Source organism: Leucoraja erinacea, chromosome 25 (genome assembly GCF_028641065.1).
Source record: "Leucoraja erinacea ecotype New England chromosome 25, Leri_hhj_1, whole genome shotgun sequence".
Classification (NCBI taxonomy): domain Eukaryota; kingdom Metazoa; phylum Chordata; class Chondrichthyes; order Rajiformes; family Rajidae; genus Leucoraja; species Leucoraja erinaceus.
The window spans coordinates 21,159,713-21,175,783 of NC_073401.1; the positions used below are offsets into that span (position 1 = coordinate 21,159,713).

Here is a 16,071-nt window from a genome sequence, read left to right on the forward strand (position 1 = left end):
AGTAAAAGCAGTGAGGAAAAAGTATAGATACAAGGGAGATGAGAGACATGGGGAGTAGGAGATACGAGTGGGAATAGTGGTCAGGGAACAGTGCTGTTAGGAAAAGAAGTGGAGGGGCATTGAGGGCCAGTGTTGGAGTTGGCTCTGAGGTTATTTGGGTGGAGGCAGCGAGAGGTAGTGGAAGAGGGTTATGACAGAACAGTGGGAGCATGTGTGTGGAAGAGCAGAGAAGATTTTGTGTGAGCTTGCTTTTTGATATCAATGTTTGGTACAGCTTTGTTATTGGCAACTACATATTTATTCTCCACCTGAAAAATTGTTTCTTCACAGGTTCTGGGTTGGCTATCAGTACACGATAACAAACAGAAGCCACACCTCGCTAGAGGGACAGTGGGAAGTAGCTTATAAGAGCAGTAAGTATGCTGAAAGAGAAGTTATTAATGTAAGTACCAGTAATGGTGACTCAGAATACCAGCCTCCTAACCAGCTTGCTCTTGCTCCTCTCAGCAATGTGCAATTGTGCTGAACTTTTAACGTAGAAAAACATTCCAATGCAACTTCACTGATGCATTATCAATAATGTTTATCATTGAGAATCTTAAGGCTTCAATCAGACAAATGACCAAAACCATGTTTAAGGGCCAAGGAGAGGCAAGGATGGAACGGTAACAATGGTGTCTACAGGGGAGGGGGGGGATAGATAAGTACTTGTGTGCTTAATATGAATTTGTAATGGAACCAGGCAAGCGACAACCGAGAGATCAAATCAAAGGATTGACGATTGAGTTTTTGACATGGACTGGAAAAACTGGCTTTTATCTTTTTAATATTTATTTGAAGAAAACTTGACTCATCCAGGCCTAAACTTTGGACAGAATTGAACAAATTAGCGACAGAGCATGAGAGGGTGGTAGTCAAGATGGATGATGGCAAACTGTCCTGAACAAATGTGGGCAACAGATACCTGATTTTCAGCTAATATTGCAAAGTATGGCATATAAACAAGTAATGGGAAGGGAGGCCAGAGGTAATGGTGAGGATGGAAAAGCTCTGGAAGTCTGGGTCTATTTATCGAATAGGAGAAAAGCCAATACAATGTAATCAAGTTAGATGAGAGGGACAGTTTTTGAGGGGGGCAGTATCCAGCTTAGTGCTACCCTGCAGAGTGCTGATTATTATAGTGCTCTTGGCCAAACACTTAGACATGTATTCTGCCATAAGTTAAAACGGACATCTGAGCAGGCTGGTGCAGTGGAGGGAACCTGCTGCAATTCCCTGCCCTCCACTGGCACTCCCCACAGCAATGAAACTGCGATCTCATCACTGTGCAGTTGCTTGTTGTGCCAGCTGGCATTAGGCAGACTAGGACGAGCAGGATGCCCTCTCAGAACTAAGATATGAGGCTCAAGACTGCACCCTGACTGACACAGTGAGTGGGGTTCATTGCTGGCAACCAGCAGCAGCAGCTCCATGTCTGAGCAGACCGCTGGGGTCCTGCAGTCTGTCTCATCATCCTGATGTGACGGAGCTAATGCCTCTCCCTCTATTTTCTTGCCCCTCCCCAACAAGGCTAAATCTCTATGTAACAAATTTCAATCATGGTCACACCATACTTGACTGATGCAACCCTCAACCTGTGTCGCAAGAGTGAATGGCCATGCTGCTGTTTCGCAAGAGTGAATGGCCATGCTGCTCACCCTAATCCTCAGGCAGCCTCTGTACATTCCTGGTGGTTCTCTCCATACCGAACCAGGTGGTGATAAGATAACTAGCTGTTTCATTGGTGCAGGAGCACTGCTGGTGGGCTGATACCTCCACAAGGAGCTGGCATAGTAGCACAGTGGTAATACATCTCTATATCATGCAGATAAAATACTGTATTGACCCATCTTGGCAGTGATTTTGTAAGATCTGTTGTTCTTGGGAACATGTGCTGCACATGCCACCAGTATAGTCAACTTAAGCACAATTTGCATTCATGCCAAGGAGGATGTCATACTGTTGTCACATTGGCATATCATTAATTCCTTTGATCAGAGCTGTTTCATGCTGTGATATGAACCTTTAGAATAAATCAAACTGGGAGTTTCAGGAAAATGAGCACAGAGGCCATTTGACTGGGGAGGAAAGGAAGGTTGACAAGTAAGGGATGAGCTACTTAAAAGCTGTTTAGTATCATGAGAAGCTCGATGATGTATTTAAGAGGCACCATGAGAAAGAACGCAAAATAAAACAAATCAAGAGAACCAGTTTAATGGAAATGAACTAAAATTGCAGATCATGGACAAAATGAGACGTGGCATGAAAGGGCATCAGTGAGAAATGCACGCTAGTCTCAAAGACGCTTGCAGCTTGTCCATCCAGTGCAGGGAAAACCTTGTGCAAATGGGATTTGATAAGTACAGATTGTATCAACAATAAGATCATGACATTGGTTGGTAGCAGTGGTAATAATGGATCTGCAGAAAAACCATGTATGGCAAGGGACTTATTAGCAAACTTGCTGAATTAATGGAGAGAACTTCCTCCCCTTCCTTTGAATTGCCTATGCAGAAAGAAAGGAAGATAAAATAAAGGCTCAGTTGCAGTTCTGAAAGATGGAAAATAGTTTGGCGGTACTAAGTAGAAAGAGTGATGGATGATTTGGCATGGATTTACTGGGCCTGCTGTTTTGCAGAGATGGCTTTATTTTCATGCACATTCAGCTGCATTGTACATGCTTAATAGTGTTTCTCCTCTCCAGGTTCCACGGAGGTGTTCCTTCCACCAGAACAGGTGCCAACGTTTGGAATGACCATCTCGGAGCAAGAAAATGTGCTGTGTGCTCAGCTGCAATGCTCCCACTTCCCCAGCCTGCGGCACCACGGATTACACAGCTGGTATGCCGAGAACTGCAATGAGAAGTCGGCGTTTCTCTGCAAAAGAAGTGAGTGGTGATTCTCCTGCCAATTGGAAACTGTCAACCCACGCAATTGTCACTGTTATGTTCCAGTTACAGCCAATATTAAACACAAGAAATGTCACAGAGGTTCCAACCTAATGCAGGTTCAATCTATCAAATTCTGCCCACAGTTCATACCTGCATGCAGGAATGGGAGGAATGTTAGGCCAGATTTTTGTGGCTCACTTCCTCACAGGGGGTTTGTGGATAATTGAATCTATGGCTTGAAAATGGTGGTTTGGAGAGAAGTTACTCCATTTATTTGCATTTACTGTACTTTGGTTCTGTGGTTTAGTTGTCTACAGAGGAATTGCTTTTTAGGTCTGTGCCTTGTATCTTTGCTTGAATGTTTATTGGTCTGTGGTTGGGGTACGGTTCATTTAGTGTGATACTCGTGTATTAGGTCAGTATCAGTGAAGTCAAAAGATGCTGGAAATCTGAAATAAAGTAGGAAGTGCTGGAAGTACTTTCTATACTACCACTTTTTTTAGAACCCTAAGATACAAACTATCAGGTATTGGCTATTTGGTGTTTAGCACCCTTAATTTCTATATGTATTCCCCTTATTAATGTTACTTCAAGTTTCTCTGTTACTTACTTCAGAGGAAATTGGCTTGATTTTCCACTGGACTTGGTATGTTTACTGTATTTTTGATTATATATTTGTTTAATTTTGCCTTGGTCATATTCTTTCATAATTTCTAACGGAATACAAACTTTTGATGGTATGATTACTTTCCCCCAGAGGATCTCTCTCAATAAGATTATTAATTTTGTCTCATTACACTTGATGAGATGCTCAATATCTTGATACCTTGATGCTCAATATCTTGATTGGATGCATTGCTCCATGAAATTGCTGCATGTATTCCTGAACACGGTCTTTGAATCAGTTTTGTTAATTTTATTTGCTAGCGTATGTGACAGCTATTTATGTAAAAATGATTTTCCACTCCGTGGACCAGGAGTTGGACCTGTGATGCAGGCTGTGGGATGCCTTGACCACTCCAAATTGATCTTGGGCAGAACTCTCTCCTGAGATCTTTTCTTTGATACTCTATCCTGAGTTCTTTTTACTTTATCCTTCACCATCCTCTTGTCCTTTCTCTCCCATTCTTCCTTCCACTACTTAAGGCTTAATGATTTGCTATTGGCTATACTTTAGTCTAAGTTCAAGCTATATGTGCAGAGTCCACTGTTCTAATAAAGGGTCTTCAACTCAAAAGATGAACTATTTCTCTTTCAACAGAGGCTGCCTAATCTGCATTTTTCATTTTTTATTCCATTGTTGTTTCACTGAATCGGTTTAACCTTTGTTTTTAACTCTTTTTAAACTTAAATTGCCCATATTTGCCGTTCCAACTTCTAAGTTTCAGGCATTAGGATTTCCAAACGCTATTTTCAGTTTTAGAGCTCTGTGGCAAATATTTTGCAGTATCCCCTTTCCTCCATCACACGTTTTAAGTGAGAGTGGCTAGGCCCACGGTTTCGGGTTTCAAATTCTGACTTCTGAACCTTGAGACGATGCACTGGCCGACACTGGAATACACCCAGCCCCAGCTGCTGTGTCTTTCATCGTAACTGAGCTGATGATTGATCAGCCTGCAGGTGCCCCTGACAACTATTTCAACTGATCCTTCAACTCAGTGAATGTTTGTTTCTGACTTCTTTCTCGTTTCTGAGCTGCAGTGTATTATTCTGGCCGTCTCCATTTTTTTTTGTGTTAACCTCACCAACCGACATCGTTTTTTTCCATCTGCCGTGCAACTGTTTCTAACTCTTGGACGTTAAACCTCAGAATCTTCAGAATATTCTATATCTTGATGCAGGATCTCGACCCATAATGTTGTTCAAGAAGGAACTGCAGATGCTGGAAGATCGAAGGTACACAAGTTAGAGAGGAGGTGGTGAAACTGTCTCCGGAGAGAGGAGGTGAAACTGTCTCCGGAGAGATCTCGACCCATAATGTTAGCCAACCCTTTTACTTCCACAGATGCTGCTGAGTTCCTTCAGCAGTTTGGTTTTTGCTTCTAACTCCAACTATTTTTTGTTTTCTTTTCAAACCACTTTGTTCATCCACCATACCAAAGCCCAAAGATTTAAGTGCACAACATACAAGAGAACTATAAAGCTTTGAGGAAGTAAATTGCAGGATAGACAGTCAGTGGATGTTGTATACTTGGATGTTCAGAAGGCCTTTAAGGTGCTGCACGTGAGGTCGCTAAACAAGATGAGAGCCCATGGTATTAGAGGGAAGATACTAGCATGCATTGAAGACAGGCTGAATGGCAGAAGGCAAAGATTATACCAAGATAGGTGGAAGGCCAGGTAGTGTAGAGGAAGCAGAAGCACTTGGACAGATTGGGTAAGTGGGCAAAGAAATGGCCTCCAATGTCAGTGAGGCTAAACGCAAATTGGAGGAACGGCAACTCCTATTTTGCTAGGGCAGCTTACAACCCAGGGGTATGAATATTGATTTCTCGAACTTCAAGTAAATCCATGCTTTCGCTCTCTCTCCATCCCTTCCCCCACCCGTCAAACTAGCTTTTTGTTCTCACCGAGCAAACAACCAACAATGCCCTGTTTCTTTTATCATCATCACTACTTTTTTTGCATATCTTTCTACATCATCGTCTATATCTCTCATTTCCCTTACCCGTGACTTTCAGTCTGAAGAAGTGGCTCGACCCGAAACGTCACCCATTCCTTCTCGAGGGATGCTGTCTGTCCCACTAGGTTACTCCAGCATTTTGTGTCTATGTGCAAGCTACTGAAAATTACTTTGGGTCCCAATAGTTGGGATTACTACAACATTTAAAAAAAAATTCTGCCAACGAATTGGATAATTGTCCACTTTTCCTATTATACTCCCATCTGCCTCCTTGTCTACTCACTTAACATGTCAAACCTTGTGCTTATGTTCCAGGTCAAACCTGTGTGGATATAAAAGATAACGTGGTAGACGAGGGAAAGTACTTTACTCCAAAGGGCAATGATCCATGCTTGAGCTGCACCTGCCACAACGGCGAGCCAGAAATGTGTGTAGCAGCTTTGTGTGAGCGGCCACAAGGGTGTCAACACTTTGAAAAGGATCCAAAGGAATGCTGCAAATTCACATGTCTTGACCCAGGTAAAGCAACTCCCACCCAGCATGTGATGTGGTTTAAAGAGTGGCTGCAGCAGGGAATCACTGACTAGTATCTCTTGAGCACTAGTGTGGATCATTACAAGTGTGCCTAATGCCAGAATCTATTTGTAGATTGGCAGCAGCAACTCCATGAAAGATCAGACTAGAGTTTATTGTATCTGTGGAGGAAAATTGATGCTGGAAATTCAGATATGGTTCGGTACGTGCTGCTTCTTGTGGGCAGTACGAGTGAGACAAACTTTTCTCGACGTTCCCCATTTGTTCTTGAACTGTTGCATCCTCCTGGTGAAGGAGCCGAAGCAGGAAAACATGGATTCAAGTTTGAGATCCAGAATATTTCCTGTCACTGCATGCTCTAGGCAATCAAAGAGTTGTTAAACCAAAAACGAGTGGGTTGTTCCACTTTGAATTCTCCCTCAACAAGCAACACAACAGCAGATTATCTGATTGTTATCACATTGCTGTTTCTGGAAGCTTGTACAGAAATTCCAACAGTTGAAATAGCTTCAAAGTAATTAACATTAAAGCAGGGTTGGGGAAAAGTGGTAAATGCAGTTATTTCCTTTATTTCAAAAACTTACCCCAATTGAATACCATTTTCCATGCTCAAGTCTATTTGACTAGGTGAAGCCCCTCATCACACTTCCCCCTCAATGATGCTAGCAACCACCACATCAGGGCCAACGAGAAAGTTAATGATTTTGACCAGTTTCAACCTTGTGTCAAGTGAATACTCTGTTGGGGGAGGAAACCAAAACATTCTCCCAACCCAATCTTCACATATTGGAGGATAGACACAAAATGTTGGAATAACTCAGCGGGACAGGCAGCTTCTCTGGAGAGAAGGAATGGTTGATGTTTCGGGTCGAGACCCTTCTTCAGTCTCGACCCGAAACGTCACCCATTCCTTCTCTCCAGAGATGCTGCCTGTCCCACTGAGTTACTCCAGCATTTTGTGTCTATCTTCGATTTAAACCAGCATCTGCAGTTCTTTCCTTCACATATTCGACTCGCTCTAGCAAGAAATATTTAAGATCACAAAGGCTTTGGTTTCAGATAACATTGTGCATTTGGTTTGAGGTCTGGCACTTCAAAACCTACTGTGTCTCGAAGCAAACCGTTCCAGAGGAGTTGCAATTTGAGTAGCTAAGAAAATCTTAGGCAGCTGGAGTGCTGAATGTAACTGCCCTGTGTTTCCCAATGCCCACAGATGGCAGCGGCATTTTTGATTCTATGGCGAGTGGAATGCGTCTGATCGTAAGCTGCATTTCCTCCTTCCTCATTCTGTCACTGCTCCTCTTCATGGTCCACCGGTTACGGCAACGACGGAGAGAACGCATCGAGTCTCTTATTGGGGGGAACTGTAAGTTTTCTTTTACAGAGCAACTGTACACAGTACTGTTAATCATAAAATCTCAAAGCTCCAGTTATTGTTGATGACATCCAGCTCTGTCTTGTATCATGTTCCTCTGTACCAGCACGTTTCCCTGAGGACATTTTTACTGTGTGCTCCGTCTTTACCTCCAAACATTTGTTTGAAGCTAATCTTGTAGCTTCGGTATACAACTCTTTGATTGAACTTATAACCCCATTACAACCCATTCCCTTTCTATCAAGAACACTGCAACTCGACATCTGATACCATTTGACTTTGCTTCAGTTTACCTATTTACCAGAACCCCTCTCCGTTATGCATTCCATCATGCCCCTAAATTTGAGTATTTTGATCCCTAGAGATCCCTTGCTGGAACTGGAATGCTGAAACTATGCTAATGTCTTCACTAATAGTCCTCATTCTATCATTGCTCCTCGTCATGGTCCATCGTACAGTACAGAAACAGGCGCTTCGACCCATTGAGCCTTCATCAACCTTATTCTACCCATTTACATGACTCCTATATTAATCCCATTTTATTCTCCCCACATTTCCATCGCCCCTCCCCCCCTCTACCACATTCTACACTCACCACAATTTACAGCAGACAATTAATCTCCCATGGGAGGTGGGAGGTAACACATGATGTCACAGGTAGAATGCACAAACTCCTCATGGACAGTACCTGAAGTCGGGATTGAGCCTGGGTCCCTGACGCTGGGAGGCAGCAGCTTTGCCAGCTGTGTCCCCATATTGCATGTTGGCATTATCCTGATATCATAGTGGTTACAGCATAGAAGGGAGCTGTTTGGCCCATTGAGTCCCATTTCCCTGTATCACTGCCTGCTATCTTCATTCAAGTGTCTATCAAAGTCATGTTGCCACCACCCATTCATACAGGAAGTTTTATATAACCACTCTATCATTGTCATTTGCTCATTGTTTTGAAGCGGTGTCCCCTAGTCCTTGAATCATCTGTCAGTAGAAACGGCTCTCTTATTTATTCTATTTAATCCTCCCATGATCTTGGTGATCTTTGTAACTTTTTGAACCCATGTTCAAATTATTTTAAAACCAATATTCTCGAAACACTTCCGTTGGTCCACCGTGTCTGAGCCAACCATCAACCACACATTTACCAGAGTAAATCCTACATTAATTCTACTATTTTATTCCCCCCTCACTCCTATCCATTTTCCCCAAGATTCGATGACTCGACTACACACCAGGGGATAGTTACAGCAGCTGATTAACGTACTAACACGCACATTTTTGAATGTGGGAAGAAACTGGCACACCTGGGGGAAATCCACACAGCCATAAAGAAAACATGCAAACTCCACACAACAGCATCCAAAGTCAGTATTGGACCTGGGTCTGTGGTGCTGGGTTCACTCCATAGATGCTGCCGCACCCGCTGAGTTTCTCCAGCAATTTTGTCTACGCTCTACTAGCTAAACTGCTGTGCTGTCTATAATTCAGGAAAAAAATCTGAAGTGCCAGCACTGACCCAATGGGGAATATCACTTTAGCCTCTGCTGTCTGAAGAACAACTGTTTACTGGTTCTTTTCCTGAGCCAGTTTTGTCAGTGGTCTTTTTAAACAGAGACCCAAGGGATAATCGACCTTTTTGTAAGGCTTTAACAAGTAGCTTCTGAAAATCTGTATTGCCTTCACATCATTGCCCTTTATCTGTTACCTCATCAAAGTGTGTTGCATTTGACCTTTCAAATGACCTTCAATGAACTGCCATGAAGAAGCCTTTTGAGCAAAATTAGCATTGAGGGTAAAATGCTGGAATGGATTGAGGACTGATAAAAGACAGAAACCAAGAGAAAGTTTAAATGGGTTGTTTTTGGGTTGGAAGGCCATAACCGGTGGGGTGGTGTTGCGATTGAGGCTAGGCCTCAGCTTTTCACAATCTATATCAAATGATTTGTGCACGGGTATTAAATAATAATATATCTTAGTTTGCTGACAATGCAAAGCCAGGTGACAGGCATGAGGGGGATATGGAGAGATGAAGTGAATGGGGAAAGACATAGCAGACACCTGGAGGCTGCAGCGAATCGTCCGATCAGCAGGGAAGGTTATTGGCTGCAACCTTCCCTCCATTGATGAACTGTACACTGCAAGGCCCAGGAAGCGAGCGAGCAAGATCATCGCTGACCCCTCTCACCCTGGCCACAAACTCTTTGAATCACTTCCCTCTGGAAGGTGACTCCCGACTGTCAAAGCTGCCACAGCCAGACATAAAACAGTTTTTATCCATGAGTAGTTGCTCTACTCAACAGCCAAATATCTGTAGCCTCCCTTTGATCTGGTATTTGGTTGGTTTGCATGCTTGATCAATGGTGTTTTATCATTAATGTCTTATTATTATTAATGTTTAGTGTTTTCTGAGTCATTTGTAACTGTCACTGTATGTCATGTTGTTGTTTGTGGGTGGAGCACCAAGGCAAATTCCTTGTATGTGAATACTTGGCCGATAAACTTACTTAGATGTGAGAAAGTGTGGGAAAAGTGAGGTCATCCACTTTGATAGAGAAAAGGCAGAATATTGGTTTTAAGTATTTGAGGTTGAAAGTTGTTGGTGTTCACAGGGACCTGGGTGTTCTTGTACACTCTATCCCTGAAAGATAACGCACATAATTAGGAAGCTAAACTTGACTTGACTTGAATTGAACCTTAATGTTTAGAGGATTTATTTTCAAGGGTGGAAGTTTTCTTCCAGCTGTGTCAGATCCTAGTCAGATCACATGTGGAATATTTTGTGGAGGTCTGGTCTCATTACTTAAGGAAAGATAGCAACATTAGCAAAGATTCACCAAATTGATTCTTGGAAGGCAGATTTGTCATTAAAGGTGAGATTGAGAAGTCTGGCTCTACTCCCTGGAGTTTCGAAGAGTGAGAGGTGATCTCAAGCATTTTTATGAAGCTTGCCGGGTAGATGCAGTAATGCTGTTTCCCCTGGCTCAGTCTCGGAGTACAGGGTCAGCCATTCGGGATAGAAATGAGGAGAAATTCTTTCACCTGGAAAGTATAGGATATTTAAAATTCACTCCTCGGGGGAAGAGGAAACGTAGTTGCTGAGTGTATTCAAGATGGGAATGGTTGATTTTTGAATATTAAGAGATTTGAGGGATGTGGAGTTACTGCAGGAAAGTGGTGGTGAGGTAGCTGGGATGACAGAGCAGGTTCAAGAGGACCAGTAGTCCATTGCTCGTTCACTCTGGGACTCTATTCCTGAACCATTTGTTGTATATATCTACTAAGCTCTACTTTTCCATTGGGATTGTTCCCATATTTTGTTGGAGGCTTCTTGAGATTTGTTCTGATTTAAAACTGCAGGATTTTTATTTGCTGAGCCAGTTTGGCTCCTGACTTTGCTACGCCTCTTCATTGTGGTTTTCTTGGCTTCAATGCTCCAAAGTCCTTGGCCTGTTCCCTGTATTTTATTTTAGGATGCATCTTGAAACTTATCATTAGACCAGTCTATTGATCACCACGGCCTTGGATCCTCAATATGTAGTCATTGTCAAATTTTCTTTGCTAAATTTCCTGAAGGTTTGGGACAGATTTGTGTTAGTTTCATTGTAAATACAATTTTTCTGTGAGACAACTTCCTCTTGTCCAACAAGGTTATTTGAGTCAGACCTCTGAAATCTGTACCTGTTATAACTTGATCTGGGTGAGAGGGGTGGTGAAGGGGCCCTGGGATCGTGAAGGGGACCGGCAGTGGAACCATGGACAGTGGAGTTGGTGGAGGAATGAGGAGTTAAGCTGGGAACATTGGAAATGGGGGAATGGGGGGCTATTTTCACATAAAGCAGCATGAAAGGGAAAGGTTGGGGTTTGTTAGCTGTTCTATGTGGAGTTGGTAGCCATTTGCTGGCACTGAATCTGGTCTAGTATTTGCAACTGATTTTTCTGATTTTCTTTCACAGTGCATCATTTTAACCTCGCCCGAAGCAGAATGCCAGGCTTTGATTATGGTCCAGATAGCCTTGGATCAGGCCTAACTCCTCTGCATCTCTCTGACGATGGTGAAGGAGGAGCATTCCACTTCCACGATCCCCCACCTCCATACACGGCTTATAAATACCCAGACATTCAGCATCCTGATGATCCACCCCCTCCGTATGAGGCATTCATCAATTCAAACAGCATGCTTTGTGTAAGCCCAGGTGGGTCCGACTTACGCCATCTCTCTGTAGCATGATATTATAGTCATGATGATTCTGAATAGGCTGGTACATGGTTCTTATCCATCTATCATAGCGTCATTATCTGTAAAAGGTAGCTGCATGGTTCAGAGCGCGAGTCAAATCGTGGAATTAGAGTGGGGGAAATCTGTGGTGACAATAATTTTGAAGATCTGGTGGTCCAATCTCCTGGACTATGGTATGCTTGAAAGATCTGGCACATTTCTTCAATACTGGATCTATTTATTCATGTAGTTCCTGCTGGCAAAGTATACTCCCCTGCCCCAGTACAATAACTCTGAAGAGGGGTCCCAACCCGAAATGTCATCTGTCCATTCTCTCCACAGATGATGCCTAACCCACTGAGTTAACCCAGCACTATGTTTTGCTCAGGATTCCATCATCTGCAATTCCTTGCACCAACAGTTTATCCCTAGTTGCCCTTGGGAAGATGGTTATGAGCCTCTCCCGTGAAACGCTGCAGAATTTGAAGGTATTCACACATTCCTGTTAAGTGGCAAGTTTCAGGATACTCTGCAACCAAGAGGGAGACCTGCAGGTAATGGTCTTCCCTTCCCTTTCTCTACTACGTTGTAAGATTATGAGTTTGGAAGATGGTTTTGGATGGGATACCCCCCCTTGGTTGCTCCATATGTGCAAGTTCAGGTTTGTGTTTATTGTCACTTAACCAACTAAGGTACAGTAAAATTTGAGTTAACATACAGCCATACTAAGTGAAAAGAACACAATACACACATAAAATAAATTTAACATAAACATCCACCACAGTGGAAACAACGTTCCTCACTGTGATGAAAGGCAATAAAGTTCAGTCATCTTCCTCCTTTGTTCACCCATGGTGGTCGGGGCCTTGAACCCTCCTCAGTTCGCTGCCGACGGTCCGATGTCCAAGCCCTCACGTCGGGGTGATTGAAACTACAATGTCAGGACAGATTGGAACACTCCACGTGCATGGAGCTCCCGAGTCGGCCTCTTCTTACCAGAAACCGCGGGCTTCACGGTGTTAAAGTCCACAGGCCCCGCGGTCGGAGCTCTTCTAGCGATCCTTAGCAAAGGATCCCCAGCTCCGCAATGGTATGTCTGCGCCGCACCCGCGGCTTGAAGCTCCGGGCCGGTCTCCAGGAAAGGCCGCACCATTCCATGTTGTTAGACCGCGGAGATGTGACATGGAGAAAATCACATCTCCGTCGAGGTAAGTGACTGAAAAAAAAGTTTCCTCCTATTTCCCCTCTCACCCCCCATATAAACTAACCAAGAAACATTGAAACAAACTTTTAGAACAAACGTAAAATAATAATAAACAGTAGAAAGGACTGTTGGCGAGGCTGCCACGATGGTGGTGCCACCCGGTGGTAAGGTTGGTACAATTACACGTCTGATCAGTATTAACCCAGCATAATTCTAGCCTGTGGAAACAAGGAACTGCTGATGCTTGTTTACACAAAACAGACAAAGTACTGAGTAACTCAGTGTGTCCGGCAGCCTCTCTGGAGAATGTTGATAGGTAATGTTTCGGATCAGAACCCTTCAGGGTAAATGTGGCCTGGATGGAATGGCAACATCCAACAAGCTTGCCACCCTCCACAACAAGGCAGAATGTATGATCGGTTCCCACCGGGTTAGATACGGTGTTTGAGACTTGAGCGTGGGAAGTTGTATTCCATTGGGGAGAGTTTTAGAAATAAAGGAAAGAACTGCATTTACTGCTTTTCCCCAACTGTGATTTTACTGCATGGAAGAGCTGACACCAGGCCAAGTCAACAGTTGCTATCTCTAAGAATGTTAAGACTGTTTACAACATTGTTGTGTTTACTCTGACCGCACCTTCAGAAGCTGTGGCCTTTGCTATGAACACCAAGAAGGGTGCACATCCTACAGATTCCTGTCCTAATTTGGAAATATTTCGCCATTCTCCCTGCCCAAACTTCCCCCATGGCTTGGTCTAAATACTGAATGTCCCACGCCAACGGTGTGGAAGTGAGTTTGTCACCAGAAAGTTTTAAGGAGACAGTTCACCTTCGAAGCAAGTAGGGATGGGCAATGCCCTCAACCTGAAAAATGGGAGCTCAATCTAGCTGCTCCAGAGACCACCAGAAGCCCTGCAAAAGTCTCTCCCCGGCCAGTATTTTGTTGTGCGTTATCATTAATGAAATGTCTTTTGTTTTCAGATGGTGGTCCTGGGCAGGTGGTGGACCAGAGCAGCCAGCGCGCTGTAGCCGAGACTGTCATTGGAGAGCCGACTGATGTGAGCAGCTTCACTCTGGAGGCCGCCACGGAGGAACTGGATGTCTCGGCTGGCAGCAGTACCTTACTGGTGCCACACCCCATCCACCCAGAGAGTGCGCAGAATCGCAGCAGTCACTCTTCAGTAAATACAGTGGTATAAATTGGAAGGGAGGGCGATTAATCATTGTTTTATTCAATTTGGGCAAATGTTTGCACAGTGCAATATTGACAATACCAGTCAGATGACTTAACAAGACTTCGGTTCTGGTCTCCAGCAGATTACCCTGTTTTGATGAATGAGTTGATCATTTGTGTATATATTGATGATGGAATGCAGCACGTTTCCCAGTTCGCGGGTATCGTAGGACTTTAGAACCCTAAACGGCAGCTGTTTTATTTTTTTGTGTTATTTTTAAATAGACTTTGCATACAAATACAGGGCTTAGAATCAAGAGGCTGGAAGAGACGTGAGGGATAGGTGGTTCTGTGTGCATCGCCAACCTGTGGGATAAGCAAGGCTCTCGGACTGGGAGTGGACCAGGCCCAGTCCTTGGCAAGTGCCGAGTGACGTCTCCACACAAACAGAAGTGTAACTGATGAAGCCGGCTGGTACTGTTGCTCGGAGCAGCCTATGTAATACGAGGGTGAAAGGTAGGTGGGTGTACGCGTCACTGGGAGGGGGAGCAGAGTCACAGGCAGTGGCGGGCAGGTGGTGTCATTCTGGGGCTAGGGTAGAGTCCTGGGAGGGGTTGTAACGCAGTCCTATGTGCACTTTGGTGGAGGGTGGTATACAGGGAGGTGGGTGGGGGGTGAGCGAAGCCCTAGGATACAGGGTCTGCAGTGCTCCATGAAGGGGTTGATGGTTTACAAGTTCTGTCGCAGAGGGAAGGGTTACGATTTCAGTCAGTGGGGTGGCTGCACGTCCTTTCACTCCAGGAGGGCGAGGAGAGGTCTCCACTCCCATTGACGCTTGCGGTGAGTGATCAACTCTGTGACGCATGTCAGGGGCATTACAGCATCCTGTGTAGGTGGATTGGGTTAAGGGCCTGAATCAGAGGGAGTGCACCACAGTAGGAGGTCTGGCTCAGTTGTATTTTTTAGCAGTACTGTATCAGTACTAATGTTTAATAAGCTGAGAATGGAGGGCTGCTGACTGGCCCAGAGTGGCAGGAGGTCCTGTGTATTACAGAGTGCACTCGCAAGCACTTCTCTATTCTCTGCTCCCTGCCCCTGCTCCCTCCCCTGGAGCTTTTCGCTGCTGATGATATTGATCATTGCTATGGTGCAGTTAATAATGAAATGTCAACAATGTTGACGTGGTCTAATGATCACCTACATTGATGTGATTGATATGAATCAATGCTGTTAGTGCTGTATATTGATGTGGTGGCTGATAATCATGTTGATGTGATCTGTTGATACCTATCAATGATTTTAATGTTGGTTGATGTGATTGCTGGGCTTTCTGTTGATCTGGTTGCGGTAGCCAATTTGTTGGAATAAAGTCCATTCAAATGGGGTTTTGGGAATTCTGCACTGTCTTTGTATCGGCTGGTCACGGTCCCTCCCTTCATTCCTCAATTGCAAATAAACACAGACGTGCACATGCGCTCACAACCTATTCGAACACCGCAGTTAACAGACATTTGTAGTTTGTGATTGGAACTTTCTGTGGCAGTGGAAAGATTTTGATACTCGGTGAATAATAAGTAGACTAAATTTGATACCATTATTAGGTCTGTGTGTTTGTTCAGAATTTTCCATTTTTCACTTGTTCTTTCACTGCATCATGTAAGGACTGATTCAATGTCTTGTACTCCTGTTAACAAAATGAAATGCCAAATAAATTCTGAAGTGGAGATGGCTTTGTCATGATATCTTGCTGTCACTTCCCGTCAACATGTATCCCACGTTCATGAATACAACTGTTGGAATCTACGCCCGTCTCCCTGGACTGAGCCCAGTTGATGGCTCTACACACTGCTGTCATATCGAGGCTCGCAGTTGGTTTACTTGTGCAACCGTTGGCAGTTACTAACTAGAGCATAAGCTCTGGGTTTGCTGGTTTTAATTGAGAATAACACAACGTTACACATTGGACCTTAACCCAGAGATTCTGCTGCAATGGACTGTAACTGAGGGGCTTTGAGTAGAT

At 44.0% G+C, this 16,071-nt stretch overlaps 1 protein-coding gene across 3 annotated transcripts in view; it reads left to right on the top strand.

Annotated features, from left to right (window-relative positions):
* Window positions 1–15,775, top strand: part of dgcr2 (DiGeorge syndrome critical region gene 2) — a 28,385-nt gene extending 12,610 nt beyond the window's left edge. For 2 of the 3 annotated variants that reach the window (XM_055656002.1, XM_055656001.1), the window contains 7 exons: window positions 331–413; window positions 2,744–2,926; window positions 5,868–6,071; window positions 7,300–7,452; window positions 11,412–11,651; window positions 13,859–14,692; window positions 14,806–15,775. In XM_055656002.1, the coding sequence (XP_055511977.1) occupies window positions 331–413; window positions 2,744–2,926; window positions 5,868–6,071; window positions 7,300–7,452; window positions 11,412–11,651; window positions 13,859–14,076 (1,081 nt within the window). In that variant the 3' untranslated portion in view covers window positions 14,077–14,692; window positions 14,806–15,775. The remainder of the gene's footprint in view (window positions 1–330; window positions 414–2,743; window positions 2,927–5,867; window positions 6,072–7,299; window positions 7,453–11,411; window positions 11,652–13,858; window positions 14,693–14,805) is intronic. The other variant, XM_055656003.1, reaches the window with a different exon arrangement.
* Window positions 15,776–16,071: the final 296 nt, after the last annotated feature.